This window comes from Candoia aspera, chromosome 1, assembly GCF_035149785.1.
Source record: "Candoia aspera isolate rCanAsp1 chromosome 1, rCanAsp1.hap2, whole genome shotgun sequence".
NCBI classification, from domain to species: domain Eukaryota; kingdom Metazoa; phylum Chordata; class Lepidosauria; order Squamata; family Boidae; genus Candoia; species Candoia aspera.
This window is the reverse complement of record NC_086153.1, coordinates 219,185,629-219,213,095: the sequence shown is the minus strand read 5'-3', so window position 1 is coordinate 219,213,095 and position 27,467 is coordinate 219,185,629. Positions and strand designations below refer to the sequence as shown.

The following is a 27,467-nucleotide window of genomic DNA, read 5'->3' as shown; positions in this document are numbered from 1 at the left end:
TCACAAGTCACTGAACTTCTTGAGTGGCTCAGTGGCATTCTACAGTTCTCTCAATTCACAAATAAGTTTTGACAAGCCAAAAAAGGCTAGCAATAAACCAAAATGTGAAGAATAGATATTCAGCCTTTTCTGTGGGCAACATTTTACAGGAGGATGACTGCATGGATCTAATTGGCATGGAACAGGCTTAAGAGCCAAGAAGTTTAGTTTTAATAAAGTTCTTATTTTAAAAAAAGAGCCAAGATGTAACCTATTCATGTCTTAAACAACTCTCACATATCCTTGGATTTTCTCACCTATAATATAATAATAGCCGAAGATCAGCTATTTCAGAGAGCTGTTTTAAGTGTTACTATAATATCTCAGGCATTTTGAGTTACAGAAATACTAAGAATTTATGAATGTGTAATTTAAGTCTTAAATGCTGTCAGGATATAAATGGCATTTATGAATAAACTAGGGGATACCAATTTTATGACAGCATTATGAGTAATCATAGGTTATATAAAAGTTATGGGGAGGGGGACATGATACTTGCCTGCAAAGTGTCCTAGCAATAGCACAGATGATCATTCAAGTTCATTCAAACTGAAGGTTCCCCAAGACAAATTGCCTGACACACTAGGGATACACTGCTTAACTGTGTGAGCATGTTCTCCATTAATATCCTGAGTTTTTTCTTTCAGCTAGTTCTGTTTCCATACATGTGGACACCACCTCACTGAGAAAAGATTTTATAGCTTTTATGATCCATAGGAAATGACAGCTTTTTGCTTCATTAATTCCTCATTTTTCTTACATTCTCCCCCACCCAAGAATGACTGGCAATTTTCTCCTCTTCAACATCATTACTGCATTTCTAAAACCTTTCTACATAAATTAAGGCTTTGCTTTAAAAGCAACATGGGGTGTGCTTGCAAGCTGAAAAAGCAATCTCTTTTGCAGACAGTAAAATTCAGGGAATGAGTTAGAAAAGCAATCTTGCTCCAATTAAAAGGTTCTAATTTACCTGGCTCCAACAATTAGTTGATTCCTATTGGCATCTAGAGCAAGCTGAGAGAAGTCCCGTACACCAGAGTATGTGAAATTTGAAACCCAGGGCTTCAAATCTGCAAAGAAAAAAGAAAAAGACAGAGGAACAATGACATCACTGGTGAGCAAGATTTTCTACATGGCATTCAACTAATGGATCTCTGATGGAGCATCATTGTGGATATAACCATCTATGAAATTCCCCTTTGATATAATTGGGAGCCCACCAATGCAGGAGCTACTGTAGCAAGAGTAGTCAGTTTTCTAATCAATTATAACAAAGTTAATTCAGTGCTCAGTTTTCCATTCTACATAGTAGGTAACAGAAAAAACTGACAATAGCTTCACCCTGACTTTATCACAAGTTGGTCAAAGGCTATTTAACGGCAAACGTTTTTATGGCAGTCACTATTATTCCTGTGTAAAACTTCTTTTATTCTCACTAATGGAATGGGGGATGTTTATCAGAAACTATAGATAGACATTGGGGCAACTATAGATAGATCTAGGGGCATAATCAGACTTTCTGTAATGCAAGAGTGATGGAAGGAAAGACTCTGGCTTCCTTGGATTGAAAAACATTGAAAAATTTGGACCTTCATCCTCCACCCTCTCTGAATGGCAACTTTCCTCTAAAATTAGATACTGACATATATCTGGTTATCCTACTAAACTGACAAATGGGACATTATTCTTAAAGAGTTAGTCACAAGGAATTCTGGCAGATAAGGCTTTCTGTGCACTCCAAGATAAAAAACTGCACTACTATAAATAAAAATATAGGATAGAGCTCTATTAAAATGCCTCAAACTGTGCTTCTATTAGCATTTGGTGTATAAAGGATCTGACCAACATGGAACAATAAGGAGGCAAAGGAAAACAACAATAATCCAGCACATTAATGGAAAAGGTAACAGTTTCAAGATCGTAGAAGCTCTGAAAATCAATATAGACGTTTATACTTATTTCCTGTGTTCCAATTAAAGACAGATTTGCATAAGGGGAAGAAAAAACAGTAGAATATAGTATTTCTAAAACAGAAAAGCTTCATCCCAAATCACTTTAAGATGAAGCCTTAATTTTTATCTAGCTTGTTTTCTATTCCTTGAAAAAACAAGCACTATGTAAAAAATTCAACCCTATCCAACAACCTTAAATACATGAATCCTAAAAATAGAAATGCTTATGAAATAATTTCAAGGATTACCAAACTGACATTCAAAGTGTTACCACAGATTTTATTGTGTGTCTGTGTGTGTGTGTTTAAAGGCATTCTTTCTTGAAGGAAAGAAATAATCCAATAAAATCAACTTTTAGGATGCATTGTCATTAAAAGAATAGATGAGTTTTTTGCTTTTAGTTTTTTCCCATGGTATTATGAGTTGTATAACACTTATTTATTCAATTTATATCTTGCCTTTCTACTTAGAAGAGCTCTTAAGGCAGCTAATGTAATTAAAACACACATGCATGCACAATGTAAAAGATTAAAACTAAATGCTACCAATACTAAAACAATTAACAACCAAAAGCCTGATAAAAAAGATGGGTCCTTACATTTTTTTAAAATGCTTAGAGAGTGGGGACTAAGCACAAATGTCAAGGGAGTTACAGGAGGTGACCATGGGAGTCTGTGTGTTCTTCAAAGGGGCCTCTCCTGCTGCTCTTTACATTGGTTCCTAATGGTAGACATGGTACGTTAGATAGTCAGGTTTTAAGCCCTTTGGGGCTTCACATTCAGCAGCTGAAATGGGTGACCAATCCAGATCTTTCAGAATATCATGTGGTATCTGTATCTTGCAGGGTTTAGCAGCCTTGTATTTTACACGAACAACAACTACTAGATATTTTTCAAGGTTAGCCCCACAGAGAATTCATGATAATAGTCAAGACTGGGTACATCCAAGACACAGATAATTATTATCAAATCTGCTGGGGCACAGACCACAAATCACATCCATTCATTCAAAAGGAGAACTTTAATCTCCAAGGCCATTTATTTATCAACAGTACTTCCAGTTTATGTGGACATAAACCGTTCCAACCCCTGTCAAATGTAGGCCATATTTTAGGATACTGGCTGCTCCTTGGGTTGGATGGTAAGGAGCAGTAGCAATGACAAAATTTGAATAATAAATAATAAATAAAATGACTATTATTAGCATACTAATGGCACTTCTCTCAAAAGCTCCAAATGACTGGCTGTACTACAGATACACGTGAAAGCAGAACTTAGCAAAGCTTTTTTATTATTTTGTAACTCTTATTTCTTGCAAATAAAGGCTTCTGTAATCACTGTGATACAGTCCAGGCAGGAACTAAAAAATGGTGCTAGAGAATTTTAAAATGTTTGATGAAGGAATGTTGCAAAAGTCTAAAAGCCCATTTGCAGTAGCCAGAAAACCTGTTAAAACAGGAAAGCCATGAATTCAGCAGTGTGTGTATCACATATACTAAATCAGGGATGGACAACCTATGACACCCCCCGACACATACACCTCCACCCCACACACCAAAACCGTACTGCTAAAATTTGACAAATGGCTTCTACTAGCACAACTGTTTTTGGTTTTTGGTTTTGTCCATTTCCCAGGACATTTAGCAATGTGCAAACCCCTTAACAGGTGCCCAAATGTCACCAAGGCATTCTCTTTGCTTATTAACCTGTTTTCTTTAATATACATTTATTTCAATCATGGATCTGTCTGAGCTTAATATTCAAAACCTGCAGGCATTAGACAGGAGAACAAGATAATACATGCATTCTTCAGAAGCTTGGGCATTTTTGCTCTCTGATCAGAGGTCAATTCATAACAGTGAAACATTTTGTGGATCCTGCTCTGATGCTCTAATTTCGCTTGTCATTTCCAGTGGACTTGCATTCTTCCTTTCCCTAACAAACCCATTCTGAAAAGGTAGCAGAAAATGTAATGTCTATTCCCACCTTCCCTTCTTTCTTTTCCATTTGACACACTAGTTTAAGAGGTTCTGCCATCATCTCTATCTTTAAATAGCAAACAGTAAAAAAAAAGTTACAGTTAAAAAATTATGGGGTGAAAAATATATGCACTCAGTCCTCCTTATGATAGTTTTAAATGATAGTCAGGCCAGAGAAGTAACAGGTATCTGTCCTGAGTTCTATTTATGACCATGGGTGGCAAAGCATATAAAAAATCCCTTTCTGTTTGCTAAATTAAAGGCTGCAAGACATGTAACTTCAAGATTTAAACCTTTATAGACAGAGAGCTGGGAGATGATTAAACACAGCATGGCTCTCCCAGATATACAGTCCAAACTACCAGTTACTCCAATTCACACTGAATGCCATCATTGGTCTTTCTGCACTCATGCTATTCTCTGAGGAGAAAGAGGATCAAATGGACTCATCAGCTACGAACCAAGCACTCAGGGGGGTTTTGTGCCCCATATTAAATGTCATTACCTAAGGTCAGAGACATCTTGGGGGTAAACGCACAACTTTTATCTGGAAGAACAAACCTCACATCCATCAGAAGAGTGTATCATTCTGCACTAAATGAAGTTTACATATCTGGACCCAGTGAACTCTCACATCTTTCTTGGACAGCCTGCTTCCCTTGCCCCGATTTCTTTATTTTTTTTTCCTCTCTATTCCCTTCTGGAGCAGTGCTTTAATTTTGGCTAAAAGCCTCCAAAAACCAGACCATGTTTACCCTTTGCAAATCTGATTCCTTATAATCACTATACAATTTAAAGCTAAAAAGACCCCTTTTCTGGTACAAAGCAGGACACCCAGAAAGGAGTAACTCAGGACCAATCCACTCAGTTTTCTTTGTGTTTGTCTTTGTAATCTGTCCCAAGGGGGAAGAGCCATGTTCTGCATCCCACCCCTCTACTCACTATTGCTCATGTGCAATACATTTAAGCAACAACAAAGTTGGTGACATGATCCAGGTTTACCAAACCCATTACAAGACACAAGATTTGTCTGTTCACAGAACAACTACAGTGTCAGAATGGGCGGTTATACGCACACCACTCAGAAAGTAAACCCATGAGATGTCCCCATCGTTCTCCTAATGCCACAGAGGTCATGAAATATATTACGTAAATAGATTTCCTTCTTCCTTTTATTGGCTAATCTAATTCTTGCAGTTCTGTGAATTGACAGGAACAAATGTCCATATGCTCAAAGTATAGCATCAGAAATTACATGGAAAATTTCACCTGATAAAACCCCTGCCCTTCCCTCACTTGAACCAAAGTAGTTTTTAACTTTCCATCAACCATAAGAACTGATTGCCAAGACACTTACCATTCTGCATCCCCTCAACAAGTTCTGTGTAAACTCCCTAGTAACCTTGCCACAGAACAAAATATGAGGTGGTCACATGATTTTATGTCCTCAGATTAATTGCCTGATTACTTTGAGGTCACTGAAGTTCTGATACAAAAGTTCTATCACACAAATTATTCTAAAATTATATTGAAGGCTTTTACACAGCACTAGCACTAGCTAGTTATTTCTCATTCTGAACTAAAAAATAACAAAATCAAGGAAGCTATTGATTACAGCCTTTGGGTCTTTTGAGTGGCCAGAACTGCATGTCTGTCAGATATACTCAAATTGCCAGAATCAAAATACTATGCTTCAAAATACTCAAGACCTGAGAGAGGTCATCAGAAACCTTATGCTCATCTTGGAGTAATTTCCTAGCATACTCTGTCCTGCTCTGAAAGGGGTAAAATTTCTTTGAACAAGAGCCAGAGTTCCATATCAGTTGCAGAACAAGATTTTAACACATTTGACACACAATTTATCTCTTCAGGTGTTATAAAAAGCTGCAAGATTTGTGTTCAGGGGAGTAGAATAAATGCACTAACTGCACTCTTCACTTTGCCCTTAACACACAGCGGGCCATGGCTTGTAGTACAGAGTGTTTCTAGCAATGGAATCTTTAGGAATGAGACAAGACCCTGGAAAACCAGGGCTCTGAATCACACGGAGAGGCTTCATGGATAGAGGAAGCTCTCTATAATGCTTTTGCCTTCTCCATAAAAACACGAAGGATACATGACTAGCATGCTCAGTCTTGTTCCCGAGTAGAATTTCAGCATATTTTGTTGTATCTGAGAAAGGGTAATAATCTCGAGTGCCACTGACCACAAATATACTGTTCTTCCCAAAAAATTCATACCCTTCTCCAAAATCATGTATCAGATATTAGTTTATGTATTTATTTATTTACATTCTCTCAATCAGTCTCTCTCTTTCACACACTGCATTCAGCAAGCTCAACATGCCCAGCCACTAAAGAGGTATCTGGAGAACTTAATGATAAAGAAAGTTATAATGGTAAATACCATTGCAGTCTCAGTCTGCAATAAATTGGAAGTAGTTCATGTGACAGCACAGAAACCTGTTCACACATTCCAGCTGTGAATCCTCCTTGTCCCTTGCTTCCGAACACAAAGGAGGAGAGGTTTGGAACAGAACATTTGCAAGAGTGGAAAAACGAAAATTGCCCAATGCTTCATGGTTTTCAGTTTGTGGGATATAAGGCATTCACTAACCAATGTCTGATATTTATTTATAAGGATGAAAAAGGAGGATGAAGATAGGTCATGTCTTACGTCCATGAGCAAGGTACTCTACCTCAGATGAATGCATTTTGATATGTCAGATCTAACCAGTAATGTGTGTGTAAGTTGTATTTTGTTTAGATTACTATAGCATACATCAGCCTTTCCCAACCTTTTGACCCTGGAAGAACCCCTGAAATATTTTTCAGGCCTCAGGGAACCCCTGCACCTTCAGGCTGAAATATAGGCCACAAGTTACAAAATTATTATGTTTGTTTCATGTGTAGGCCTGTATAGATGCATTAACAGTGTTCATAAAGTAAAAATAAAGAATGAAACTTACCTTTTTAATGCAAAGTTGCCTGAATATGAAATAATTTTTTAAATAAAATGTGATCTCCCAGGGAACCCCTTGTGACCTCTTGCAGAACCCGAGGGTTCTGTCCTAACAACCAGGAAACACACTGAGACAAGGAACAGGTCTCTAATATTTATTGCTAGTACTTAACAGGAATCCTAACAAACTGAAGCAGCGTGGGGAAAACCCAGACATATAACCCCCGAGGGTTAAGGCGGTCCCGATCTGTGTCTCTTTGAATGGCTGAACAATTCATCAGTGCTACGCATGCGCTTGACAGTCTGGATGGGAGCCTCCTGCTCGCCATCCTTACTCATGACAGGTTCCATGGAACCCTGGTTGAGAAACTCTGGCATACATTACATAAGACTGCCTTTAAAGTGTCTTTAAGCTTTCAGCTGGCTCATCCTTAATAGAGAGCAGCATATGCTCCCATGCTCACAATACCTACATTAGATGCTCATTCATATCCATTCAAAATGCTGATAACAACCCAAAATCTTACACAGATCAGGTCATCAAAAGGTACATATTCTCCATATAAACATGTCCAGGATTTAAGATCCTTGGGTGAAGGCCTTCTATCTGTCCTGTTAATATTTATTTTATTAATCCAATTTATTACCGCCCATCTCCCAAAAGGGACTCTCGGCGGTTTACAATAAAACAATAATATTCGAAACACTTCCAATAAAAAATCAAGAGGGGGCCTTCTAATGGGCTACTCCATGCTCCTGGAATGCCTTCTCAAGGGAAAGCCTATCATATGCCATAGAAAGACATTTAGTTACCCAAGATATAGTCAAGTATATAAGGTACAAAGAGAGGGGTTAAACAACTTTACATCTGGGTAAACATGTATAGAATCTAAATGAAAATGTGTTGTATCATAACTGCTTTCAATTGTTTGTACAATTTTCTACTTCTAAGAAGAGGAAACTTCTTATTTCCAACTCAAAGTGTTGAAGTACCTTTCAAATCTGTCTTAAACTTAGATAGAACACATGAAGCTGCTTTATTGCTGAAAGTATGTGATTTATGAACTGTCAACACAGACTGTGATTCCTTCTTCTGAAGAGGGGGATCCAATGCTGAAAGGAATAATGGAAGTAATAAGAACACCTTGAAAGACATACCATAAGAAATCAAAAGGCTGGAAATCCCTAAAGACTGAAATCCAGAGAATCAACAGCAGCTTCAGCAACCCCTTTAATTAGCCTTCAAGCTAAAGATTTATATATCAGAGAACACTGTTATGAAATAAGGCTGATTTGACAATAAACACTTTGGCAATAAAGCATATCATATATACTACCTGCCTGCCAGATCCAGTGGTTATAAACAAATCCTTCAATTGCAAATCTCTGGCCACTACCAGAAACTTACTAGTCACAAGTTACCCATCACTGAGTATGTGTACCTATTGGGGAGAACCATTCAGCAGCTTAAAAAGGTATGTATATTCTCTTCCTGAAGACTCATGTTCATAGCTCATACTCAAAGAACTGTAAGAAATAGTTTTCCTCCTTGAAGCCAGTTCATTTGAGCAAAGACACCCACTTGCTCATAGACTGAAGATAATGAATACAAGCCAATCACTAGAAGTCAGATACTTAGAGAGTTTACAGTATACCATCACCTGTAATTAATTCCAAGGAAATGTATAAGATATTAAAACAAAAGCATGAAATCCACAGCTTAACAGCTACATCAAAAGGTAAAGACAAAGGGCCAGCTCATTCACTCACTCTCCCACCCTTCTACAAATAGACCATACAGTAGCATCATTACATCACTGGGACATGCCCTTGCTGCCCAAAAAGACAGATAGGCAGAGGGATGGGAGGGAGGCATGTAGCATTTTGTATTCAAAGGGAGAAAGGAGCTTTGGAGTACGTAAGGACACCTGTTGGCTATTCTTTAAATTAAAGATGTCTTTTCCTAGGATTGTGCGGCAACTGTGTGCAGCAGCTACACAATCCTGGGAAAAGATGCAGCTGCTTTAAAGAATTACTAACAGATGCCATGTCAGCATGCCTGCACACTTCAGCATCTTTTCCCTTTCAAATCCAAAGTGCTGCACAGTCTTAATCTTTTTTTAAAAATCAAAGTATGTCACCCTGTATTGAAACAATAATTCAAAGTAACAATAACGTAACACTTAAAGAAGGAGGGGAAGGAACTTAAAGAATTACTGAAATGTCTGGGGAACAAGTTCCCTCTATTCTTCATCTTTATTCGTGGGTGTTAAACGTTATATTTAACAACCATTACATTCAGTAGGAGGATTAATCCAAGTACAAGCATTATACATGCAGTTCACAATTAATGTCTTCTGAAAAGCTAGCATCTTAGTTCAGAAGTTCATTTTTTCAAAGTACATAACATCACACTGAGATTCCAGAATAATGTTCAGTTGCAATTAGAGTCACTAAGTGAACTTTGAAAAAGTAAGGATATATCACAAAGCCATTGCAAACTGACACAATGGGAATTGAAGCAGGATTGCAGCTAGCTTTCATCCAAAATTACTCTGATACTTTTCAGAGCATTTGCAGTACACAAAAATCCTAAGCTTAAGAGCTAAAACCTAAACCTCCTATATGGCCAAGGCTACAAGAGGGCGTATGGCCACTTTTAGCCATTTTCATTCTACTATTCCATCCAACCAAGCCCTACCTGGGCTTTACCATTAGAGAGGGATTTCCTACCTAATGAGTGTCTGGCTTGGGTTTTTTTTTAGTCCAAGGAATATATGGACAAATTGCTCCTTTAATTCTGCTTCTGAGGTCTTGCTTGTATTTCTTACAAGACATTGGACATGATTACTTGAGGGACTGCCTGTCTCCCACAGCATCTTCCTGGCTGATTCAATCCTGCAGGGTTGGTGCACTTCAGGTTCCTTCAATTAAACAATACCATCTATTGGGACCCTGGGACACAACTTCTCTATAGCAGTGCCTGCCCAAGATTCCCCCAAGATCCAGGAGTGGTCCCCACTCTGCTGTTGTTTAGAAGAGCCATGAAGACCTGCCTCTTCACCCAGGCCTTTGGCAAGGGAGAATGAGACCCCTCACTTCATCATGCTTGCCATTTTTTATCTTCACCTTTTATCTTTTGATTTTATTGTAATTTCTTTGTTTGACTGTTATGAGCTGCTCACAGTCATTAACAGTTGGGTGGCATACAAGTTTAATAAATCATGTTATTATACAGTAAATTGTTCACAGCCTCCATGTAATACTGCATTCTGACTCAGTATGTACTTTTCTCTTATGTTTCCAATGATGAAACCTACATACTATAATGAAGCACTAAACTTTTCATCTCAATGTTCCCTAAGCAAAGTTCACAATTTCTTAAAACACTTGTGGTCACCCTCCTCTAATAGACTTTACTGATGCAGTCCTACAATGTCTACCTTAGAAGTAAATAAGGCAGAAGTAGTAATCATAGTGGAAGAAATAGGTACTCCTAGACTTACGACCACAGTTGGGACCAGAACATCCATCGTTAAGTGATGTGGTCATTAAGTGAGTTGCACCTAATTTTATGACCTTTATTGCTGCAGTTGTTAAGCGAATCACCACGGTTGTTAAGTGAATCTGGCTTCCCACCATTGACTTTGCTTGTCGGAAGCCTCCTGAGAAGGTTGCAAATGGTGATCACATGACACCAAGATGCTGAAACCATCATAAATATATGCTGGTTATCAAGCACCCGATTTTTGATCACAGGACCGCGGGGGGGGGGGGGGAGACACTGCAGTGGTCATAAGTGCAAGGACTGGTCAAAAGGCACTTTTTCCAGCACCGTTGTCATGAGTACTAATGGTGAGCAGGAGGGGGCCCCTATCCAGGGGGGAAAACGCATGCGTAGTACTGAGGAGTTAAGCAGCCATTCAAAGAGACACAGATCAGACCCTCCTTAACTTTTGGGGTTCATCTGTCTGGGTTTTTCCCACACTGCTTCAGTTTGTTAGGATTTTCTTTCTAATGTAGCAGTAATAAACACTAGAGACCTAATCCTTGTCTCAGCGTGGTTCCTGGCTGTTAGGACAACCGTTGCAACTTTGAATGATCGTAAGTCAAGGACTACCTGTAAGTAGTATTTACTCCCAGATAAGTGAGCACAATAAAAGTCATCCTTTTTAAAATTTTTCAATCAAATGAATGTACATAAACATACAAGAAATGCTAAAAAGCTTACTTTTCCACTTTTTTCCCACAGCCAAGATTGGTTTGCATAAGGATGCAGAGAACTACATGCCAATAAAATCCCATTCATATTTTTCTCAGTCCTATTAAATCTGATGAACTTATTTATTTGGGGACGTGGTGGCGCTGCAGGTTAAACCGCTGAGCTGCTGAGCTTGCCGATCGGAAGGTCGGCGGTTCGAATCCGCATGATGGGGTGAGCTCCCGTTGCTAGTCCCAGCTCCTGCCAACCTAGCAGTTCGAAAACATGCAAATGTGAGTAGATCAATAGGTACCGCTTCGGCGGGCAGGTAACGGCGTTCCGTTTAGTTATGCCGGCCACATGACCCGGAAGTGTCTACGGACAAACGCCGGCTCTTCGGCTTTGAAATGGAGATGAGCATCGCCCCCTAGAGTTGGACACAACTGGACTTAATGTCAAGGGAAACCTTTACCTTTACCTATTGCCTTGATCTATACAATCCAGTGAAAATAATCTTCCATTCATTGGAACTGTGGTCTGCTAACTTCATTTTTTTTTTTTAAGATTTCTTTTAACTACAGGCTGGCTAGTGAGCAGTAACAAAGATGGTGTACCAAAATAAGGCTATTTTAAACATTCCAGATCTAGACCCAGGTTTTAACTATTTACTGCATTTCTAATACAGCCAATAATTGAAGTTACATCCTTTATACAAACCATATTTCATAAAAACCATTACAGTTTGCAGCATAAAAATTTGTGCAGACCCAAATATAGACTGTATCTATAGGGGAGTACCATTCAGTCATCTTTTATGACTTCCAGCTTTATTCTGTTTTTTCTCTCTCTTTTTCAGTTACAAGTAGCCTGTTCTCTCACATTTCCCTTTCCTTAACATTACCATTCATTCTTCTCCATGTGTGGCTGTTCTTCTGCTTGGCCACCCTGTGATTCCCACTCCCTCCCCCCATCCCTGCTTGGAGTTTACTGCCTCTGCTCTTTGAAATGATTTCTTTCACAGAAACATCTTTCTTAAAAATGCTCACCCTAAAATCTCTAGCTTGTGGTTAATTCTCTGCATGAGAAGGATTTTGTGAATGAAGGGCAGTTTCCCCAGATGTGTCTCTTATTCTAGACTTCTTCCTGGCTCAGCATGCCAAATCATTTCTATCAGCTCACATCATGGTTTCTGCAAATGGTCTCAGAGATAGGCAATGAAAAATACTATTACATATTGGCATGTTAATGAATTTTTATTCTAATTAACTTTTTTCTGCAAAAAAAAAAATCCCCCAACTTTCAAAAGCAACATAGAATGGTTTCAGTTGTGGTTCTTTCCAACCATGGAAGGATTACCAGCATCCTTTCATTTTCATTTTATTTCCATATTAACAACATTCCATATGGTTTTGTTAATGCCTAGAAAATCTGTAATGAAATGCCTCTGGGTTTCTTTCTGTCTGCCACATGGTAAAGCATATCCCTACTGTGGTTGTTGAGTCCCTCTTTTGGGGGAGATGGGCGGTGGCTAAATTTGATTAATAAATACATTTTCAGTCATTTATTTGTCACCAAGTTCCTTTTCACTTTGTGGAGTTTCCAGAATGTCAAAGGTAAAGGTTCTGGTCCATCATTCAATGCAGGCCCAGAAAAGAATAAAGTTCACACCATGGAGCTCACAGCCATTTTTTCCCCCCTGTTTCCCTGTGGATTCTTGAGGAAAAGAATCTAAGCTTATTGGATGCTAGCTGTCCCAGTTTACTCTGCATGTCAAAACCATGACTTAGTAAGATGGTAGGAACTGAGAACTGAAATATTGTCACGGAATGTGAGGGTGACCTTTGAGAACAGAGGGAAGAGATGCTGCCTCGGGAATGATCAGATAAAAGGAAAGGAAGTCCATGAGAGGGTAACAATCTAAAGAAGGAACTTAGGAAGGACCTGCCCTGAACACTCAGGAGATAAATAGGGAGGGCGGGAGATTTGTACTTTCAGACTTGCAAGATTCTGTTAATGTAGCCATTCAATAAAGTAGAATTAGTTCAGCTAGTCGTGTTTTCTGTCTGGTTTACCTGGAAGGGCTGACAAGTATTTTTTCTGACTGATGAAAGGAACCACCAGGTTTTGACCCTTGGGTTCATGGGACTGGCTATATTTGAGGGCAATCTCATCTATCTTTTAGGCTGACTTTACGACTACTGTATGTTAAAAGCCAATAGGGATGGAAATAGGGCAAATCAATTCTGTAAGCAATGAACCAGCCTATTCTTACACTGCCCAACAGACTTCCTCCATTTGAGGAAAATAGTGCCTGATCTTTAAAGCAAGCCTATCACAAACCCACTGCAAGGTTGATAAAGCACTACTCCGCCCTACTTGTGCCCTACCAAGCTTATTGCAGTTCTCTGTCCAAAGCCTAGACTTCCCTGTACTGCCATTTCTCAGTGCAGGTGATATTCCCAGAGAAGAACCCAGTATTAGAAAAATCATAGTGCCTCTGTTTACAATATCACAGGTAATGCTGACATCTTTTAACCAGGAATAGCCCCATTTAAAGATCATCTCTTAATTTTAAGTTGCCATCCAATCATATTTATTCATTACATTTGTATCCCACCATTCTTTCAGGGGCTCAAGGTAGCATCTATATGGGTCCCTCCTTTCATTTCTCCTCTGTGAGGTAGGCTGGACTGAGAGAGAACCTGGCTCAATTGCCCAGTGAGCTTCTATGACAGAGGGCAAACTTGAACCTGGGTCTCTCCAGAACCTATTCAACACTTTAACCATTATACTACACTAGTTCTACTATTAGCCTTATTTATCTATTATTTATTTCAATTTATATAGCCACCCATCTCACATATGTGACTCTTATCAATTGGAAAAGACTCTTCACAGTTACAATCATAAGTTTTATTACTGTGATTGAATTTTCTGTCCAAAATGTTGAATCTAAAACTTGGTTAAATTAAATATTCATTTACAAACTTTCCAGACTATAAGAATTAAGATCAATCTGGATGCATTAAGCTATTCCATGAGAATGAAAAGTTAGCAACCAGTTTATTATATTTCAAGGCCTATCCAATCCTTATTGTGTTTGCTATGTTGTGCTATGAATGTGAGAATCTTGCCAGCTGCTGGCATTCAAGCAAACTCCACTTGTGATACTGCTGTAGGGTCAGATCCTAAATACCCTACACTGAGGTTCCTCAGCACTGTCTGTCCCTATATATTCCATATATATTCTGATGTAAATCAGAGCAGAGCTCAATCTATGTTTCCTTTAAGTTTGAGACAGATCACTTGTTTAGCTTTGTGCAGCAAAACTCTCTTCTTTTACCACAGCATCTAAAGCAAAGAAGAGGGTTCATCTCCCTTAAACTGCACCTTCTTTTTTTCTCCTTCAGTTCCTCCAAGTTACAACAGCTTTTTCATAGAAAATAGTAATGGAAGTCTTGCCACCTTTTGTAAAAATGGAGGAAAGGTAGCTTAGCTATATAGCAATGTAAATTAATCATATATTAGAAGTGTTGCAATCATTGCAAAAAAATGGGTGCAGATTCCCATGAAAGCTTTATTGTATCTGAACTTATTTCTAGAACAAAATATGAATGTATTGTTTATACTTTATTATCATGTGCTGCATAGTATAAACACCCAGCTGTCTTCTAAGTCAGCCAGTTTGATCCAGTGGTTAAGACACCAGGTTAGAAACTGGGAGAAGACCATGAGTTCTAATCCCACCTTTGGGCAAAGCCAGTTGGGTGACAATGGGCCAGTCCCTCTCTCTCAGCCCTAGGAAGGAAGAAGCAATGGCAAACCAATTACGAAATCTTGCCAAGAATACTACAGGGACTTATCCAGACAGTCACCAGGAGTCAAGACTGACTCGAAGGCACACACACACACACACAAAAGTAGTCACTCATCTGGTTGTCTGTAAAGGTATATCTGAAGGTCACAGAAGATACATACACTATAAGTCCCCCCCCCACTTCCATTCTACTATTAATTTTATCTATGTTTGCCTCAGGACTAAGATCCTTGATTTCAGTGGAGCTTTTTTACTAGTAAGCATGCACAGAAGTGTAACAGTAGTCCAGCTAACAGAACATTTTTATTAAAAAAAAAACAGACCTGCAGCCTATTTAAAAGGCTGCCATATCACACTGATCAGTTACCTCCTTCTAAACAAGTGTTGCTCAGAAAATACATTAGTTATGTTTCTGCTACCTGCCTTAAATAGAATTCTCTTCACCCTAACAAGCAACATTGGTAGCTAAAAGTGAAATTCCAAAATTAAATTCAATGAACAAATTCTAAATAAAATGAACAGTCTCTGTTCAGGAACCTGACAATCTAGCAATTTAATTATTGCTAGGTATAGTTATTGACATATAGGAATGCCCACAGCACTTTTAAGCAGTTTAAGTAGTTTTCAGATTTTTTTTAAAGACAAGCTCTAAAAGCAAATGATTAATCAGCAGAGACAAAAGGACAGATTGCTCATGCTTTTCATAGCAAACTGCATTCATGTGCATTTTGAACAACTGACTATGCAAAATAGTAATGATGGAGAAGTAAAAAAATTATGGGAAACTTTAATTTAATTCATTTATTTTTATACTCCCCACCCCAAACCTCTGGTTGCTGGAACAGAAATTAAAAACATAAAATAACATCACAATAAACACAAATCAGCGGCCAAGGTGAAAACGATCAATAATAACCCTGAGCTTTGTTCCCACACAAAATTCCAGCAAATTGAAGTCTTGCAACTTTATTAATGAGTATCTTTTAGATACAGATTATGTAAGGATAATTACAATGAAAAATGGTAATTCTTTATTAAGTTGCATAAAACTGTACATAATCAGTATATACACATACATATATACATATACCCATAAATGAGAAGCTGGTGTTTTGCTGTCTTCTTTCTTCATTTTCTAAAGGCCAAAAACAAACAAAATTCTGCCAAGCATGATATTTTCAGGAAGTTAATGACTTGTCTTGCTAAAATCCATCTCCTTCAGAGAATGAAGGAAGGCTGTAGCAAGAGAGGGAGGTAGGATGCTGGAGACAGGGGTGTCTATCATACCCACATCACTCTACAAGATCCCTCCGCAGGATCTTTATCCTCGTGTCTGATCTACTTGAACTCTGGAATGTCCAGGTGGGCTCTCCCCCAGTGAAAATCTTCCACCCAGGCAGGAAGTTACATTGCCACCACCTGTTTTCAAATAGGAAGATGCTTCCGTCACTTGGAATCTGGATAGGGCAGTACAGGAAATCTCTCTTCCCCAAGAATCAGCTTTTAAATGAATTGCACCAATTTTCCCCTTTCAACCAGGGCTACCTAGCCCAAGTGATTCTGGAATATGCAGTGCTAGATTACAAACCCTTTGCTAGAGAAATCAAGAAAAGCATTTTTATTTTTAATAAAAGCAATGAAATAGTGATATAAGAGTAAAATTTAACTGCAACCAGTTAATGAGGCTGAGATCTGCATTTCAGATTTAGCACTCAATAATGTATAAGCACTCTGACAAACAAAGAGATAGAGAGACAGAGGTTTAGATAAGATGGAATATCATCCAACTGAGCATGCTGTACTGAACACAAATTTCAAAAACCCTCACATGAGTAAACTGAATATTCTCTGCCAGCTTTACCCACTGGGTCCTACTCTGGAAGAATCCTCAGGCACAGTCACGTGGAATCTCTTCAGATATCTGCTTCTCCAGGAGGCCCTCAGCCAAAAGCCCTGAGAACAAACAATTCCTAACTTCTCCTACCCTAGAATCCCACCTCAATAAATTACAGCTAGTACTGATGATGTTACCTGGTCAGGTAATGAAATGTCTGCAAGCAAACAACCAAGCTCAGAGAGCACCAAGGACTTCACAAATTACAGCTAGCCAGGAGACCACTCAGAATTGTCCTCTGAATCCACTACAAAGGCAGGAAAGGATTAGCAATACTCATAGCAGTACAGAGCAACTGAGATTACATCATAAAGATGACACATGCATGATAATCTTATGGCACGATCTTCTACAAATGCAGAGTTATCTATTTAGTGGATGGATTTTTTAAAAAATGGAATAAATCTTCCAATGGTTTTGTATGCCCATTTAAGGGAGTTAGCTGTCCCCTATTACTCTGAAGGCAGTATTTGACACAAATGAGGCAATGACGACTATATACCTTCTGAATGGTACAAAAAATATAAGGAAATCTTGGCTCTGATATTGTTAGAGATATATATTGAATCGTTGGAGAAAAGGGCCCCAATCTTATGGCATTGTGAGGTTTATATAATGATTATTCTGATTCAGGAAGGAACCCCACAAATTATGGAAGATTTCATCCAATATCTTTGTTAGATACAGATACTAAGATTTTGACAGCTACTTTGACATGAAGATTACAGAACGTATTACTATCCATAATCCATGCAGCACAATCTGGATTTATGAAAGGATGTGAAACACCTGATAATATTATATTATTGGTAGATATCATTATATTCTATTTAATAATGAAACAGCTGTAAAGACTTTCTCAGATGCAGAGAAAACCTTTGATGTGGTGCAAATTAAGTTTTTGGAACAAGTTATGAAAAAAAGATTTCTATCAAATTTTATTACTTGGATAAATTTATTATTCTAATCCTCCTGCTCAGATAATTATCAACGGAATTAGTTCAGCAGTTAATTCTTTTAGCAGGGTCCAACAGCAATTCTTCCCACAAATTTCTAGGGTTGTGGAAAAAAAAATCACATCTACACCACATATATTCTATGATGGAAATACAGCAAACAGCATGTAACTATGAAAGCTACAGATAGGTACAGTTTAACTGTGCCTATCCAGCTCATCATATAAATAGTTCTTCTAACAACCAATTTTAGAATGGTATGTATTGCTTGCAGTGGTTCGATGCATTTGTTTTAAAGAAATTATCTACTTCCAATGGTGCTCCAGACGCTTAAGACGCTATTCACAAAACATGCACAATCCAACCATCAATAAATACAAAGCAGAGCAATGTTCACTCAAGGCATAAAACTAATACAAGTATAAGGAGTATCTGTTCTAAACTAATCCTTTTAAGCCACAACTGTTAATGGTCTAACATAAAGCCAACAAGCTTTGCCTCTTGTTTCAACAAACGTATGGGTAGATTTTTTGTTTAAAGAACCAGACATGCTTTTTCCTACAATTAATCCTACAATAAGCTTTGCTTTTTACTCTTCCCCAATAAAGCATATGGTTTGACTTATCAAGCAGTTCTAAAAATCAAGTTTTCCTGGTTCCAGAAAATTAAAGTTAGGAACAAAATGTTATTATGCAGATGTAAATGTGTCACTAATTTAATTTAATCCATTTAAGAACAATTAATAGAATGAAAGAACTAGAAAAAAGGAAAAGGAAAAGGCTGCTGACATTTGTGAAATGCAAGCAACAGTTCACATGCCAATAGGTAAGACTCAGGTGCCACATCAAGATATACTGTAACTTCTCATTCTCAAAAGGCCGAGGCAAAATAACTTACTTGTTCTCAATAGCGGATCAAATGGTGGCAGATATATTCCCATGCATCAAGTAGCAAGCACAATTAGCAATTCACTATTTCCGAAATTCACTGGAAAATGGATTTGTGGAAGTTACAATATTAGCATACTAAACAGATGAACACCACTAAAGGATAGGCTGCAACATTTTATGAAGTGAAGGCCATGTTCAGCATGACTCTAGGTCATAAATTTACCTGTCACGTAGCAGGCCCAAACGAAAATGTCCTATCTTATAAAATGCAAACTGATCTATACGATTTTTTGCACCCTGACATAACAACAGCCAAGAGATGTAGCTTGCCATTTAAGTAAAACTGACTGGCATTGATGTAGCAGCCTGAAAATTTGGTCTCTCTCTCTCTCTGTTTATTTCCTTGCAAGAAAGAAACAGCAATTTAGTTTTTTGTGATTGCGGAGAAAACGTTAAAATACATTTATGGCTGGTGCAACTTACGAAAGATTATTTTTATGAAGCCTTAAACAGTACTCTGCTATTCTCCAGTTATAATTATTTCCTGACTCTATATCCATTTCACCAAACAGCACCCTAACTTCTCTGCTCATCCTAATTCTCTATCAGTATTCTTAGCCACCACACTGGCTGATAAAATATACAAGCAAGCTTGACCTCTGGTAATTATACAGATAGGATCTAATAGGTGTTCAGTGTTCACTATGGAAATGGTTTACCATTACCTTCTTTTAGGACATTTTTTTCAACATTAAAATACAGCTTACAGCCAAAGTGTTCTTCCTTTCAAGCACTATCTGTACCTGCTTAGCTTGTTTGGTAGGCCAGATGACTAAGTTCTACTACATGCTCTGCCACATATATATAGCCATGTTTTAACTAAGTTTACACCTTGGCACCAAGTTACCTTCAGGATCATTTTCGTTTACTAGAATTGGCTCGACCAGTTTGATTTTCCTGGGAAAAGCAATTGGTAGTTCCACACTTTCAGAAGGTGTAGGAGGCTTGGAGGCATTGCCCTCTGAAATGGCCTTTCTCTGGAGCTTTGAGTAGCTCTGACCTTAGCTGACTTCTGGAGGATCCGATGCCTGGTTTTGTGATGGAGGGGGTAAGATTGCATGTTTTTAAGATTTTTTGTTATTTTTAAGTGGACTATTATGCTTCAGTGGCTTCTGTACTCCTGCAAAACCACTGAGAGTCCTGCAAGATTGTGGCAGGATATAAATGTAATAAACAAAAAAACCTCAATGCAGAAATCATCTTAGTTCATTATCCTCTGTAGCGAAGACTGAAAGAGATACAGATTGAGAATAGGCATTTTTTCCTCAAAGAAGCAGGGGAGCTAACTTTCTACAGCAAAATACTCATCTGAATGCCAACCTATGGTCTAATTTTTGAAAGAGCAGGTTTTGCCCTTTTAGAACTGAAGTAGAAAATGTGTGTAATAAAACAAGACAGAACATGCCGCTCTTGCACTTCATTAGAAAATTGAATTGTAATTGAAATAACAGGAGAGGCTACTGAAGGTTGCAGTCCAAAGTGACCTAAAACTGCTGCTTCTCAAACCAGGACGGAAGAATTAAAAAGAAAGATCTTTCACCTTCGAAATAAATCTTAGGGTGCTCTCTTCTTGAACACTGCTTCTCGTCTTCAGTGTAATCAAGAATCGCGTGTGCTGCAGAAAGGTGAAACGTGAGAAGGAAAAGGCTTGGGAATGACAGTAGAACAGCCTTCGGTCCTGAAACAACCATGATTGAAGATGTGCTGCAGATACGGTATTCAAGCTAGGCCTCTTGAAGATACCTGAAACATTAAAAAAAAAAAAATTAGAGCCTCTTACAAAAATGATACAAATTAAACTTGCCTCATGTCCTACATGGCTAATTCTCAGGAACATTAACAGTTTGCAGAGATATTCAAACTATCAGCATAGTAAACATTTAAAAAGGAGGCTGAGACCTTTCATTAGGATGGGGTACAAATGTTGTCAGCCATCCCTATCTGGAGTTTAATGAACGAAGAGTTTTATTTATCACTGGCACTGTGTTTTGTATAATAATGTTATTTGTGTTTTAGACTTTCTACTTTTTAGCCTTATTTACATAAATAGGGTATGTAAGCCATTCAGCATCAGTTTAGATTGGAGCACTATACAAGCTGTGCAAACAAATAAATAAAACACAATTAATTTGGAGATGGGTGTGAAATACATTCACTTGTTTTCTAGGCTCACATTCCAAGTGTTTACTCATTCTGTCAAAAGTATAATATTGCTGATAGAATATTCTATTTCCTCCATTTCAAAACTCAGCATTTTGTATCTAGAAAATACAGCACCCTACCCAAAGACAGTACATCCATTACTATATTCATTGCAGTGTAGAATATTTGTAAGATATAGTAATTTCAATGTCAGAAGCACCATCAAATGTGGTTTTCCAGTAAGTGATGAGCAAAACAATTCCCTATTTTAAATCCATTCACTCATCATTTTAAAACAAAAGCGAAGAACAGAAAAACTACTTGGATCAACAATATCTGTTACTTACAGCACTCTATTAATGAAAGCTGTTTCTGCTGGAGCAGGCAGAAGAGCGTTGACTTCCACCATTTTCCCCCATAGGGCATCTCCTTGTCATTTTTAAGGGTACCCAGACACTTTTCACACAGTATTAAAGATTGTAGAAAAGAGATGAGAATGTTCACTTGATGACTAGAATCCCAGGTTTTTTAGGACACAACTTTGCATGAAGACCCACTCTAGGAATTAGTGCAATTTATCTTACAAAGTCTACAGAGTTTGTGGGACTAATGCACAAAATCAAAGGCCTATGTACAATTTGATTTGCTCCCTGTGCTTTTGAACATCCTGCCCTCACAACAAGAACCCTGCAAGAAGACACTCATGATGATATTGGCAGTTTTAGAAGAGAGAACAAAATCCAGATGGCAAGATGCTCCACAGCTGGCTTGGTTGACCAGGGCAATGCACTGCCAGAAGGGAAGCTATAGCAATATTCAGCAGTTTCAAGTGAAGGTTGCTAAAATACCAATGGCTTCTATGAGGTAAGGGTTGGCAAACAGATTTAAAACACATACACAAATACTGATGATGCTAGATAACACTCCAGAAAAAATAGTCATAAAGCAATCAACACCATTCAAACCTGTCTCCAGTAGTATCTCGGGCACTACCCAGTGGTATTTGTGACACCTGTAGTGTACAGGTCTTTGGCATCCAACTCCCACTGCATGAGTAGGCTGGCTGGCTAACTGGGAAAGGCAAAAGTGCAGGACAGGAGAAGGAACTCTTAGCAGTTTTGCTAATAAAGAATGCTGAGAACTGGGAACTGGAAAACACAATCTCCCCTGATGACACCTTGTTCATTACAGAGAGAGATCACTCAGTCCAGCATCAGCTTCTCACTTATTGTGCCAAAGACAAATTATCTGGAAAAACATTAAAACTTTCATTAATGCATATATGCCAGGTTTATACATCAACTACTTCAGAATAGGGCTTGTTTTGATGTTGTGTGAACCAAACCCCTATGGTTTGCAAATCATAGTTTATAGCTTATCATGTTGAGTGAACTCAGTCAATTGTGATTTACTCAAACTATGGTTAAGCAAACCATAGTTTTCATTAACATGTGGTCCCAACCATTATCCAACTTAACAGACTTGCCCTTAGTTAGCCAGAGCCTACAACATTATCTGTTGAGCCAAAATGACCAACAAAACTGATAAATGTACGTACTATTCAGCTGAATATGTGCCAGTGACAAAGACAATTAGATTTCTTTTTAAAAGGCAACAAGAAGCAATACTTAGATGCAACCACCTTTTTTATGGTACATGTTGCGGTTTTACCATGTAGTCCAAATGGCTATTGCTTTTTCATAAATAAATAAAAAGAACAGATGCAAACTGGCCCTGGAGATTCTTCACACTACTGTTATAATCATCATCAGTTTGCTTCAAATAGATTTCCAGTGAGGGTGGGGAGCAACTCACGTTGCTCAAATACATTTTGTCCACACGCCTTGATAAATGAGAGGAATTCTCCATGTGAAGGTCTACTGACTCTGAAAATGGTATCAAAGAAAAAACCTATATAACAAGGTGCCACGGGAACTCAGTCTGACACCACAGACTACTAAAATTAAGGAAAGGAATCCCTGTGAGTCGAAGTGGGTTGTAAATCAAGGGAAAGCAACTGTAAAATAACGGCGGCATAAGGTAATTTCCTATGATCCTACACCGCCTTCCTGAAGTTTTGTTCTACTTCTGAACTGTCTAAGAACAAAACATTTCTTATCAGATCAGGTTCAGCTCTGCTAGTTACGCATTTATGTAGCTTTTCCAGTTACTCTGATCACTATAAAGAGGGAGAAAAGTCAGAAGAAGGGCCAGAGATCAGATATAAAGGTAGATCCATAGCTAATGATCTGATTATTTTTTTCTGTATCAACTACGATCACTTTCTGGTGTGACTGGGAGGGAAGCCTACCCTACAAAACCATCGCTCCCATTTGCAAAGTAGATAGAACATTTCTCTGCCTTATTTTCAAGCATTATTCTCTATCTTTGGAGTGCTTGGTCTCCTAATATTAGAATAGCACTGTGAATTTTGGCTTTCAAACACTATTGTGAAGACACATTTCTTCACCCTATTTTTTTAGTCCCATGTGTGCTCTTCTTCATTTCCTTTCTTACTATATTCTTTTTGTTTACCTACTATTCTATTTTTTAGATAGACCTTATGGATAGTAGTCTACTTAATGTTTATTGCATGTGCAAGATTTTCCTAACTGCTTTAACAGGAATAACAAAAACATGTTTTTTTTCCCTTTTAACTTTATATTTCTTGTATTTTTTGTACTTTTATAACAGGTTTTATCACCTTTTATTTGTAAGCTGCCCAGAGTCACTTCCATAATGAGATGGGCAGTGTATAAATTTAATCAATCAATCAATTAATTAATAGACATCTAAGATTCAAACACTGTTGAAGAAACTGAAATTAAATGCAAAAGATGTTCTTCTCCTTTGGGGCATTTTGGACAACCATTTTAAAAGTTGCAATAGGTAAAGTAATCTAGAACCTATCACAAAAGCGGGCCACATATCATGCTAAGACATAATTTGGTTTAAGCTTAGTATATTGTATGAATCCAACTATGACTTATTCGATATACCATGATTATAAGAAATCTGGCTTAGTGGAATATACCAACCCAGTTATTGTGCAAATTGTATAAAAATTCCCAGAACAATTCTCGCACTGATTAATCATTTTTAACATGTTTACAATGTTTACTAATAAATAAATGTTCAATTATATCTAAAATTTTAAGTAGTGGAAAACATACACTTATGTCTCCATCATTATTAAGTACATTTAATATTTTTAAAGTACTAATTATCAATACAACATTCCCCTTAATTCTCCTTCTTAATAAACAATAGCACTTACAGGAATATTACTGTCATTAATTTAATTAAGGATCTATTGTTCCTTCTGAAGCAACTTTTAATACTTATTCCTTATATTCAGTTAATTATTTATTTCATCTGAAACACAGAATATGTGTATCTCATTTTTTTTAATGTTAGGTTTTGTAATCTGAGGCTGTCAAATTTTCTTTATAATTTGTGGTCTTGTACAGTAGTATTCTATGCTCTATATACTTTTCCCATTCTCTCTGAAGAGAGTCATTTTCTTTTCCATTTTGCTAACAATATCCAAACTATGTATTAATTAATACTATCCATCTTAAAAATATAATTACAATAATCTTTAAATGCTACTCATCTATTCCATCTTTCTAATAAAAGAATGTAATGTTCATGGCCAATATATGCCAAGTAATATTTTTCTATAATCATAATTAGATTAATCTGAAACTGTTTGAATATATCTTTGCAACTCCACCAGAAATGCTTGGATGCCTGAAGCATGAACAGCCAGGATCCAATATCCAACCACTTACCTTAATTTAATGAGAAAGCATAGCTTATTTATTTAATACACAGACCATTTTTCAGGCAAACTTCCCAAAGCTGTTTACATGGAAAGATTAAAAATAAGTATCACCAAAAGCGTATAATAAAACAGCAGACAGTAGCTGAATTGTTAACATTAAAAAAAAAAGACTTCTATAAAACAAAGTCAAATCTCTTCTCCCTTCAAACCAAGGACACTCTTGAATCCTGAAAAAGATTTATACAGAAAAGCTGTTCCTAGTCTGAACAACAGAAATTGTTACTTCTCCTCTTCCCTGATTGTCACACCTATCCACCCAGAACTTCTGTGCTATCATCAGAACAGGCTAAAAAGAAATGTACTGTAAAAGCATACAAACACTGGATTCCCTGGGTTATACAAGACACTTGTGCCCTGGGGGAACAGGATGCATATAGGCCCAAGACCAAACTAATTTCTCTAATCTATGGAAAGTGAGTACTGATCTTTCCTTTCTTATACATACCACAAAAATGTTGCAGAAGTTAGCATTTCTGTAAAAGATGCTTTGCTTTGCTATTAATATAATTATATTCACCAATTCTACACCAAAATTCCACATTTAGTAATTCTTTCCTATCATGACTTTGAATTGCATCAGAAAACTACTTCTTCTACTTTAATTGGAAAGATTTATTTTCAGCCAACAAATGCCACTAGGTTCAGTATTTTCAGTGTTCTCAAGATTCAAGGACAGCAAACAACATACTCCTAAAGCATCAACTTCAGAAGAATTGGGGACAGTTATATGAACAATGAGACACTGCTGTTCTGCAGGGCTCCCTGCCAGGACTCTATAGCCCATGTGCTCATTAATAATACAGAAAAGCTAAATAAGTAATATGTTTCTGCTAACTACAATGTTCCCTTCAGGAAGCATTCTTTTAATGAGAAAGAATTCTGCATTCAAAATTAAGTTTGTATTTCCAGGTTCAAAACATGTCTCATTGACTGGTTCAACAAAGCAGTTTTTGACTATGGCAGTAATTCTTTCAGAGAAGTAATAAGGTCCAAACTTCAGATATAAACTCTGCTACATTTTACAAAATGAATTAATGGGGCTGCAGAATTCGTTGTCAAGCAAATTCAGGTGGGGCTACTTATACAACTGAAACTGATCCCTGACACAATTACATTACAAAAAGAGTTGTTCCTCTCTACCACTCAGGGCAAGTTGAATTTTCTGGAGACTGACAAGAATTCATAGTTAGAGGTTGAAATCATGCCCTTTCAGGGTTTTTTTTCAATACTCAAGTTTTCCCTAAGTTGAAAGAGGAACATATTCAAAAACTGCTGTGCTGCATGTAAACTATATAAACAGAATCAGAAGGGGCCATTTGGACCATCAAGACCAACCCCCTACTGACGTGTGCCATCTGTAGCCTTCAATCAAAGTCCTCAGTATTTCTGTGCCTACTTAGTAATCCAGAGAAGCAGTGAGGATAGTAATGCTTTGTCACTGCAAGGCTCAAGACAATAAAATTTTAAATGCAAAAAATGAATCCTATATAGCTACAAACCAATAAACTAGATAAATATGGAAATTCTGTAGGGTTTTTTTGGGGGGGAGGGTGGCTTAAACACAATGTTTTTTCATTTAAATGTTCCTCAAAATATAAGACATTTTAAATGTGGAACATCAACCAGGAATGTTGGTTAGAGATGATTAAGTAAATAGTTTTGATAAAGTTTGTCTGTTATGCGAGGCCTTCAGTCTCCCATTTCAGCATTCAAGAACAAGGAGGTATTCTGTTGATCAACTTGCACTAGTAGTATTCTATGAAGATGCACTTTGTGGAAGAGTAGCTAGTCCAAATCCAGTTTAACAATATGAATGACAAGAAAAGAGGAAAAAAAACCTTGAAATTATCCAACAGCGGCCTGAGAAGACAGGCTCATAGTTACTCTGTCAGTCTCCCACACCACAATTGTATTTCAATTATATTAATCACTTCTAAATTCTCATCAATATATATAAATTAGAATGTACCAATTTCATGCCAATTGCTTTTCTATTTCAATTATACTAATCATTTCTAAATTCATACACATACACACATGTGCCAAACATGTAAACTGGGCTATTCTGCATGGCAGCCTTAAACTTCTTGCCTTCTATGCTGATCCCAGCTGGAAATAAAGCTGGTTTGAAAAACCACTGTCCATATTTCAAGCTTTGGTAACCATGCTGGCCAGCTGTTCATCTAGACAGGGCTTACCACAGCCCCCAATAGGTGGACTCTCCTGCTTCTTTACCCATGCCAGGAATACAGGCACCAATCAATTTCCTTTCTGTGCATAGATCCATGAGGACATGCTATTTCCATTTATTTGAGCAAGCAACATCCAGCGGTCATAGAATCATACAGCTGGAAGGGACCTTACAAGGTATCTAATCCAACCAAGTTAAGAGTTATTTGCTCATGATGAGCATTTCACCAATGGACCAAAGAGGGGAAAATACACATCATCATGTATATTCTTGCTGTCATTTGAACTACTAGGCAAAACTGGCAAACTTCTATTTTTAGGTCTACAAGACTGTCCCATCCATTTCATCAGGGGCTTTCTACATATACAGATCTGATTCCTTTACCAAAATGGAGCTAAGTTAACAAATTAGAATTTTGTCTATACAAAGGTAACATATTAATTGCTAGGACTGAAGAAATTTTCTTTAACGGAAGAACAAAAAAACCAAGAATATTTGGCATCCATAGAGAAGTGATTAGAAGAAAAAGGTAAAACAAC

General features: G+C 37.5%; 1 protein-coding gene across 1 annotated transcript in view; it reads right to left on the bottom strand.

Annotated features, from left to right (window-relative positions):
- The window catches only part of SEMA5B (semaphorin 5B), a 201,012-nt gene extending 175,491 nt beyond the window's left edge, over nt 1–25,521 (bottom strand). Inside the window, exons 1-3 of the mRNA XM_063309048.1 lie at nt 25,426–25,521; nt 20,289–20,472; nt 1,010–1,109 (exon numbers count right to left, since the gene is read on the bottom strand). Coding sequence (XP_063165118.1) covers nt 1,010–1,109; nt 20,289–20,472; nt 25,426–25,521 — 380 coding nt within the window. The remainder of the gene's footprint in view (nt 1–1,009; nt 1,110–20,288; nt 20,473–25,425) is intronic.
- Between the last annotated feature and the right edge of the window lie 1,946 nt (nt 25,522–27,467).